Genomic DNA, 9,563 nt, shown 5'->3' on the forward strand with positions numbered 1-9,563 from the left:
TGGCGAATACTCGTAGTTGGAATATCAAATCTATTTTTTTTTCTTTTTACTTGTCAAATATTTTACTTGGTTTACCCCCCCCCCCCCCCTCCTTGAACTTCGTGACTTAGCTTATGCATATTGTCCAAGATAATGAGGAATGGTGAAGCAAAAATGATATTACATCCTTTTAAGTAATAAGACGTTAATCTGATCTGCTGATATTGACATTTTATCTAATATTCTGTCATGATTCACTGTTTATATTTTTTGCGGGGGGGGGGGGGGTCCAAGTTGTGGGGATTCACGGAGACCTATTTGAGATTCACGTCTATTTGGCGGATCCTATATGTTTACCACATAGTGTCAGAACGTCAAACCAGAGTTTACAAAACAAAAAAAAAAGTTAACGGAGTTTACAAAGCCAGTTCACTTTTATATTTTTTTTACTTAGGATTGATCAACGAATAGGCCTAATACTACATATGTACATTTATATTATTAATACAACATTGAAGCAATGTCGTTAATTAATTTCCTCATCACAATATTTATTATGTATACTTTACAAGCATATAATTTTTATTTCAAAAAGAGATTGATGACTTTTTTTGGGGGGGGGGGGGGGTAATAAATAGAGGATATTCAATGTTTTGTAGTTGATATGGAATTTATTTCACGAGTGGGACAGGAATTTTTTTTTTTTTATATAATTTCATGAGTGCGAAGCACGAGTGAAAATATCAAAAATCCTGTCTCAACATACAATACACATTTCTTGGCAAAATTTATGCTTGAAATACACCTTAAGTAATGCTTATCATATTGTAAACTTTAGATATTAAACTTTCATTCTATGCCCAAAAAGGATCACATGTCAACTGTTTTTACTAATGCTGACCTTCACCTTTTATTGTGGCTTCCGTAGAATAAAGAGCTCCAAAAGTTTTTTTAATTCTACCACATTGATAATAAAAACGCAAAAATTACATATTGTAATTTAAGATTCCATGCCAAATTGGTAAATTAAAATGTTTCTTTCTTTTAATAAACAGAAGAAATATATAAATTATTAAGTGATAAGTACAGTATTAGTTCTTGATATTCATCATATTTATTTTTGAGGGAAAGGGGGGATTGATGATAAAAACAACGTGAATTTAGTTTTTTGTCAGACATTGAATTTTGATCTTGCCCCTTTAAGACGATAAAATTGAACTGGTATTCCTTGTTAACAGGCAAGGAATTATCAAAATATGATCGTTAAAGCATAACAAATGGTTTCATATCCACATGATTTATTCGGAATATTCAAAATAATGGGATTATTTCTATGCATTTTTTATTGCGACAAATATTACGCAAACATTATTATAATTTTAACAAATTCAAAAAAGCTTGAACAGGGCAGTTAAATCAGCCAGAGTATATCATTTTTTTCTGATCTCCTTGTACAAGTTGACAAAATTTTGATGTTATATTCATTCCATTTGAAGATGACACTAATTCTATTTTGCAATGTTAAGGTATAACACAACAACATGAGGCGGTCACAAGTTTCCGTATATTTGTCTTCGGTCTTTCCAATAAACAATACTAATCAAAGGCATAACACAAAAAAACTAGTATGCTGTTCTATAAAATCTTTATCACGCACACTTCAAACAAATTTGATCGACTTGCTTCTGTATATTTCCTATAAATAATGGTCTATTCTTTACTTAGATATATCAATTCTAGATCAATTTTTATCTCGTTATAACGAGATAATTATCTCGTTATAACGAGAAAACTAACTCGTTATAACGAGATAACTAACTCGTTATAACGAGCTAACTAACTCGTTATAACGAGATAATTTTCTCGTTATAACGAGATAATTATCTCGTTATAACGAGATAACTAACTCGTTATAACGAGATACTAACTCGTTATAACGAGATAACTAACTCGTTATAACGAGATACTAACTCGTTATAACGAGATACTAACTCGTTTTAACGAGATAACTAACTCGTTATAACGAGATATTAACTTATAACGAGATACTAACTCGTTATAACGAGATACTAACTCGTTATTACGAGATTATTATCTCGTTATAACGAGTTAAATATTTTTTTTTGTCTTGTCAAAAATGAGCCTCTCCGGCTTTTGTATAAAAGTATTTTAACTGGTATTTTTTTCCACAATAATACACATGCTTGTAAATGGTTGGGGACCCATGTAACACTAAGCCAATTTTAAATTATACATCGTCAGCGAAAAAAGATACAGAGACATTAACAAGCATTGCCGTAGGAACCAGGGGGCACCGGGGTTGTGCCCCCCCCCCCCCACAATAATATTTAATAAGTAGAATATTATAGAAAAAAACATACATGTCTAGTTTAAGCGTGTGCCCCCTCAATAATACAACTGTCTGATGACCTTTTGATGCATCTCAAGGAATTTTTGCTCGGTACTAGGTGGTAGTGTCTCTCCAAACTGTAACTGAAAATGCTGATTGTGCCCCCCCCCCCCCGCAAAAAAGAAATTCCTTCCTAAGGACAGGACCTGATTAAGTCCCAGATAAATTTTCTTCAATATTGTGGAATGTTTGTAAACAAAAAGATGCAATTGAAAAAAAATCACTTCACTGATATCAGAAATTGACTTTAACTCGGATTCATAAAATCCTTTTGTGACCAACCATGATTTATTGTTATTTGAAGATATCCGGTTGTGGGTTCCAAGATATATTCGAATTTTCTCGATATTTGGACACTGTTTCAATTAGGTCCTGAATACTGGCTTAGTGATTTTTTTTCATCTATGCTTGGAAGGTATAGACAGTTGAAATTTAGAGATATTTGTCCCGAATCAATATCGGAGTACTGTAAGCATGTAAGGACAGGAGTTCGAAGTCATTTAGATAGAATGTTCTATCGTTAAAATGATAAATGTCCTACGGACCCGGTTTAGTGTGGTGAGGGCCTGTCCCGAGACACAGTTAGATTATTCTAACTAAGATTAGTTGGGACCAACCTCCCAAATGGAATATAATATCCCAGATAGGATATAAATTTACAGTGCAAAAAAAAAAAAGAAAAATATTTTGGCCATAAATATTGTAAATCCGAATAAATAAAAATTGAATGCAATGACTTTTGGCAAGCAGCTTTTTTCTATAACCCTACAGGTTGTATGCTGCTGGTAAGACTGATCCTCAAAAAGTTTAGGATCTTCCGAGGGTTCAAGCTCTAAACAGTGGGGATACAGAAAAAAACTTATTCACCAAAAGTTTTTTTTAAGTATTTTAATATGGATTTATAATTTTTATAGCTACATGATATATTTTGCCACAAATCCAAGGTTTTTACAATGCTTGGATCTGTAGCTGTCTGGTTTGTCTGTCCGAATTTTCTCGAGTAGAGAGCTACAGTTCTGCAGCTAACTCTTAAATTATCACTACAATTAACACAATATAACTCCTGTGGATTGAAGCTAACAAAATCTCACCTGTTAAATCAAATGTTTGAAGTCTCTCAGAGATGTCTCACTTATCAGCTAATATAATGCCTGTTTTTACTGTTACAGAAGCATTCTTGATCATAACTTTTTCTTCTTCAGTAATGGTATGCTTATTGGTCAGCAATAACTAAAGAGTATTATATAGAGAGTTGACAATAAATGGTAGGGTATACTCCTGAGAAAGAGACCCAACTCTCTGCACCTGAACAAGCATTGGCTGGAGCAGTAACGGGGGCAGTCAGCCGGGCACTATTTCAACCCTTAGATGTACTCAAAATCCGCTTTCAGGTAATTTTTGGAAACTGTTACATCATGCGATAGATAATTCTTCTAAAGAATAATGTACATTTCACAACAGGGGCTTGCTCCCAGAGTGTAAAAATATATCTATTAAAAAAATCATATACCAGCTACTAAAACTGCACAATTTAGTAGTTGGTGATTTTTTTTTCAATAAATATTTTTTTACACAGCGGAGCAAGCCCCTGTGATTTAACTTGAAGTGTAAGATGAATCCAAATAGAATTCGAGAGTTCTTTATATTTCATTTCAAATTTTATTAAAACTGATATGACCTAGTTACTAGTAAGTGCAGGTTTTGGCATGACAACAAATGTAACAGGAAAGGAGCAAATGTAGTAAAGCAGACCGAGGGGGGGGGGGGGTCAACTGGGGTTTCCATTGCACAATACTTTGTGCAGTGTATTTAATTAAAATATTTTTATGCTTTAAGTAAGGTAAAAAAAGTTATTTAAATTTGACGTTATAATAAACTGAAATTATTTAGGGAGGGTCGACAGTATAAAACACCATTGTTTGGACTTGATTTTACAAAGAATTTATTTGGTTACTGGAACATAGGAAATAAATTCTTTCAGCCTCTGGTTGTATAGAATTAAACCCAGGGTAAATCCCTGTACACCCTTGATTGAACCTGGATAACTAATATAATAGGAAAACTCTTTATTTTTATACATGTAGCTTAAACTGATTTCAGTGTACATGCCCAGTCTCGGGAAAATCTATCAGCTGCCGGCTGGGTATTTTTAGGGACTATTTCAAAATAGTTACATCTACTGTATGATTTTATGTGGAGATTCTCTTTTTTTTCATTTCAAAACAAGTTACAAAAATACTACAACAGACCTTTTGCTCAAATTACAATACTATACTGAGCATTATGCATAAGAAAGTAAAAATTTTACAGTCTGCTTTCCAGAGGAGGCATCTCAAAATGTCAAAATTTACAAAATTTTCTAGTTTTAATGGAATACTACATAATATGACCAACACTGAAGATATATACCAGTTAGCATCCAGGAATTTTTTCCATGGAGGTGGGGGGGGGGGGGGGGGGTCCACTCCCAGTCAAAAATTTTTCTAACCCAAAAAGACAAGCAAAAAAAAAAAAAATTTAATAAATAAATGAAATAAACTCCTTTCCCATTGGTGAAAAAACCAAATTCTCAACAGGGGTCCACACTTTCTAAAGGGGGGCAATTTTTTTGCTTCAGTCAGTATAGACATTAAATAACTCTGCAAATTCCGGGTGAGGGAGGGGGGTCCAGACCCCCACACCACCCCTTAGATCTGTGCATGTATACTACAGAAAACCAAAATTATCTGTGAGATTTTCAAATTCCTGTGTTTAAAATTTCGAAAGCATACATTTTATACCTTTTCTTTAATAATAATTATTGTGACCTCCCCAGACCCAAGTGCACATTATTTACTTTTTGTGATAGAGAGACTATGCACTGTGACGTCATGTTATTAACCCCAGCTCAAGTCTGGTGTGCGGAAATTTACACCCAGCTTACAAACCAATCAAATCTTGTTTTACAAGCTACATAGGAAATAATAGTTTTTACACAATAAAAACCCTCAGTTTTGGAGTTGGCTCCCTTAAAACATTCCTCTCTAGAGGCTTTCCCCAACCAAGGCATCTGGCCAGAAACAATTGTTCCCTTCCTAGATGTTTTTGCTTTCACCCCAGAAGACCCTGACTCAGGTGCATCTCTGGCAAGTCTTTCACCTGTCACTTCTAGGGCATGGCATGGAATAAGAAGGAAGTGAGAAAATGGCTAGCATATGCTATTTAATTTGTTAGTACAGCCATCTGTGTTATGACACAATGCATGTCAAAAAAAATTAATTCAATACTTAAAAGATCCCAACAAATCACTAGTATACACTAGAGAAGTTTATTAAGTTGTTTGTTATTTGTATGCTGTCATATATTTGTATGTTGACTATCTTTTTTTCAGCTTCAAATTGAACCATTAAAAAAATGTGAAACATCAAAATACTGGAGCATTAGTCAAGCCACTAGGACGATAATCACAGAGGAAGGTGTTACGGCTCTGTGGAAAGGTCATGTTCCAGCTCAGCTTCTCTCTGTCCTATATGGAATTGTACAAGTTTGTACATCTTTTTATTTGTTAATGGTCACATAGACTTGTAAATTAGGAAATAAATGTCTTCTAATTTGGTATTTGCGATCGTTAATGCTGATTTAATGGCGCAAACTGAGTTTTACCGGTGATGCGTAAGCGTAGCCGGTTAGATGGATGTTTGTGACCCTTAAATCAGCATTAACGGTTGCAAATAACAAACTAGAAGATAGTTATTCCCATTCTAATGCAATTTAATCGTTTTGTTTGATGTTTATGTCTTATTTAGTTGAGTTTTGTTATATGAAATGGGTCATGGAGCATTGTGTTCTTGCATCTCTCTATTATGACTCACTTTCGTAAATGCTCGTTTTACTGCCTCAAACATCAGTGCATTAGCCAATCAAAATGCTTTTTTCAAAACAGTTACATTAGAATAGTAGATACCCGGGGCCCGTTTTACAAAAGAACTTATGATTTATACCAAAAGTTTTAGTTGATTGTAAAAATTTGCAATTGCTAGCATAAAAATATCTTTCCACATTCCTTTTAAAAAGATTGAAATCATTTTCAATTTTATGTAAATTAGAAAGTCATAAGCAGAATTAAATTTCGGTCTTAGTCCTAAGTTCTCTTCTTAAATGGGTCCCAGTACCTTATATTATGTATTGCAAATATTATTTAAAGATCAGGAGAGGTAATTTTATTGGTAATTCACTGAATTTACTGTGTGTACATTGTAGTTAATTGTGTTGTTTGGATTAATGATACATATAGTGTCAAATTGGAGTGTACTTAGCACTAGCATGTACAAGCAAGGAAATAGTTTTCGAGTTATTGCAGATTACCAGACTAAATTATTTTGTTGATCCCTGATCACCCTATCTCTATTGTTTTTTGAGCAACATATTTTCCTCTTTCAGTTTATTTTTCTTTATTAATGTTATTATCATTTAATTGCTGTTCCAGTATGGATCCTTTTCAGGTTTAAATTGTATTATAATAAGGTGACTGTTAAGGCCTTGGGCCATTTTTTTTTTTTTTTTTTTTTTTTGAAGAAGGTGAAGAAAATTTTTGAATTATTTCTTTTTTTTTTTCAACAGTTTGTTTCTTTTGAGGCAGCAACAAAAGTGGCCTGGAGGGTCCTTCCAGAAGGTGTGTATACTGACCACAAGCCTCTGACCCACATGTTATGTGGGAGCATTGCAGGCTGTGTATCCACAGTAGTTGTACAACCAGTTGATGTCATGAGAACAAGGCTCATAGCTCAGGGAAAACAGAAAGTAAGTTATGGCTGCCAGGGGGGGTTAAGGGGGATCCCTTCTTGAGAGGGAAAACAACTACCGGTACACTACAAGTTTTCAACTGCATGAAAATTAAAATCAGTTGCCAAGAAAGACTCTATCAGGTCTTTAGGAAGAAATTTCAGTTGTGGGGGAGGTCCAAGCAAACATTTTCATTTGGGGGGGGGGGGGGGATTCTACCACCAAACAAACATTCTTTGACAAGCAAAAAATTAAAAAAAAAAGGTCATCAAACATAATGAGGGGGTACATCGATGAAGTACATGTAGCTGTATCCCCCCTTCTGTTTCCTACAGACCTGTTCATAATATGAAAACATGCACTGTATTTTATGCCCTCAAGATTAATTTTTAAATCCATATGTGCTTTTAAAATGTTTTTTCTGTCCATAGACATTGGCTTATAAATCTTTTGAATTATGGAAGACGGAAAATTGTTTTATTCCAAATTAAAGTCATACATCTACATCATTCAGGTTTAAGACTCAAATTTCCATTAAAACTTTACCACCTGTTTCTCAAATACACCCTATGAAATCTTAATCAGCTGTTATGCACATATACATATTTAGCATATCACTGTAGATGTATACCTCCATGATAAATGGAATAATGGCCACGACTCAGAGCGAGGGGATAATGGGGTTGTATCGTGGTCTCCTGCCAGCCATGTCACAAATAGCTCCTCAAATAGGACTACAGTTCGGATTCTACACCCTGTTAAGGGACCTCTGGAAAAAATTTCTGCACAAAGATGGTGAAAAAATACTAGGTAAATGATTAAATTTGTTGTAAGTTTTATCAAATTTGATCCCTCCCCCCTTTTTAATAATTATCTGAATTTTTTTCTCTTCTACAGAAACACAAGGAAGTCTAATCTGTGGATCTGGTGCTGGGATTATTTCTAAAATCCTCATCTACCCATTAGATGTAGTAAAGAAGCGATTACAAATTCAAGGCTTTGAAGAAGCACGTTCAGAGTTTGGCAGCATCCGCCATTACAGAGGAATGAAGCATTGTTTATACATGGTTGCAAAGGAAGAGGGAATCATCAAGGGATTTTATAAAGGACTGACACCCAGTCTCTGGAAGGCTGCCCTTGTATCTGGGTCAAGTTTTTATGTGTATGAAAAAGTTTGCCAGTTATTAGAATTCAGAAAGAAAAAGAAATCAACATAAATGTGGATGAAAATAAGATTTCATACTTCTTTGTCAACTGTGATATTTATACATTTTGTGTGTGTGTGTGCTTGTGTGTAGTGTAAAACTTTTCATCATAGGTCATGTACATTCACTTACTCTTGAAGCTAAGTGTGAAATGACATGTGTGAACGTTTTTTTTTATTCTAGACTGCTCAGTGTCTTTTTTCATGTAGGTCACCTGAGTCACTCAGGTGACCTATTGCTATCTGTTTTTGTCTATCACCATCCATTGTGTATTAACATTCTGAACATTTTCAGCTTCTTCTCTGAAACCACTGCACCAATTTCAACCATTTTTGATATATAGCATGTTTAAGCAACGGAGAACAAAAGTTGTGAATTTCATGCCCCCCACCCCCACCCCTCCAGCCTGAGAAGTGGGGCCAAAACCATAAATTTATGCAATATTCAAAAACCTGGACATCAAGCAGTTAGACTGTTGGCATTATTGTAATAAACATTAAGCTCTCTACCAAAGCCTTGAAATTCATGGTCCCAGGGTCAGTTTTCTAGTATTAGGGTGGGGCTCTAATGATCATACAGTGAAAATGCATATTAATTCTTTGAAAATCTTCTCCTCAGCTCTTGAGCATTAAGCAGACAAACTGAGTGCATGGTTATGATGAGCAAGAGTGCTTCTTCAAAGATTGTAATATTCATGGCCACTGGGTCAGGGGTTCTAGTGTTAGGGTAGGGCTCTATTATGATCCTGTATGGAAATTTTTAGTCTGCTTTTAGAGAACTTAGTCCTCTATTATTCACTTATGATATTTATTAATCACTGTAAATTATGTAACTCGTAGGTAAATAGAATAGAAGAATTTTACTGAGGGAAATGTTGCTGATATCTACATCTGTAGTTTATTTTGTTTTATTATAAAATTGCCATTCCATGAATTCTTTAGAGGATTGTATAATACTCAGTTGACCATTAAGGCCCTTGGGCCTCTTGTCATTTTAGCAAGACCATTACTTGTAACATTTATCCTTTCTGTGAGTTTTATTTTACATTTCAGCAGAATCTCATTTGATAAAATATCAGAGATTAAATAAATGGTTTATACTTTGTCTGACAGTGTATGCAGAGTATATTGTTTTATTAAGTCTCATGTTAAGCATCAAAATTTAAAAAAAATAATAATTCAATTGTTCATTCTTTTTGCTTATTTAGA

The 9,563-nt window shown here is 34.2% G+C and overlaps 1 protein-coding gene across 2 annotated transcripts; it reads left to right on the forward strand.

The window, feature by feature from the left end:
- The first annotated feature begins 2,712 nt into the window (after positions 1 to 2,712).
- LOC133184756 (mitochondrial thiamine pyrophosphate carrier-like) lies at positions 2,713 to 9,520 on the forward strand. Of its 2 annotated transcripts, none has more exons than XM_061319829.1 (6): positions 2,713 to 2,804; positions 3,592 to 3,780; positions 5,760 to 5,912; positions 6,989 to 7,168; positions 7,774 to 7,960; positions 8,048 to 9,520. In XM_061319829.1, the coding sequence occupies exons 2-6, from the start codon at positions 3,652 to 3,654 to the stop codon at positions 8,365 to 8,367; spliced, it is 969 nt and encodes a 322-aa protein (XP_061175813.1). In that variant the 5' UTR covers positions 2,713 to 2,804; positions 3,592 to 3,651; the 3' UTR covers positions 8,368 to 9,520. The 2 variants fall into 2 exon arrangements, with proteins under 2 accessions (XP_061175813.1, XP_061175812.1); XM_061319828.1 differs by lacking the exon at positions 2,713 to 2,804 and adding an exon at positions 2,819 to 2,865.
- The last annotated feature ends 43 nt before the right edge of the window (positions 9,521 to 9,563 follow it).

The sequence above is a fragment of the Saccostrea echinata genome, unplaced genomic scaffold, assembly GCF_033153115.1.
Source record: "Saccostrea echinata isolate AGI-Se365-2 ecotype Australia unplaced genomic scaffold, CSIRO_AGI_Sech_v1 ptg000010l, whole genome shotgun sequence".
NCBI classification, from domain to species: Eukaryota; Metazoa; Mollusca; class Bivalvia; order Ostreida; family Ostreidae; genus Saccostrea; species Saccostrea echinata.

Bases quoted from the DNA above. Each gene is read 5' to 3' on its own strand.
- LOC133184756 (XM_061319829.1), top strand. From the start codon at position 3,652: ATGGTAGGGTATACTCCTGAGAAAGAGACCCAACTCTCTGCACCTGAA. The intron at 3,781-5,759 runs GTAATTTTTGGA...TCTTTTTTTCAG, and splicing joins TACTCAAAATCCGCTTTCAG to CTTCAAATTGAACCATTAAA. The intron at 7,961-8,047 runs GTAAATGATTAA...TCTCTTCTACAG, and splicing joins AGATGGTGAAAAAATACTAG to AAACACAAGGAAGTCTAATC.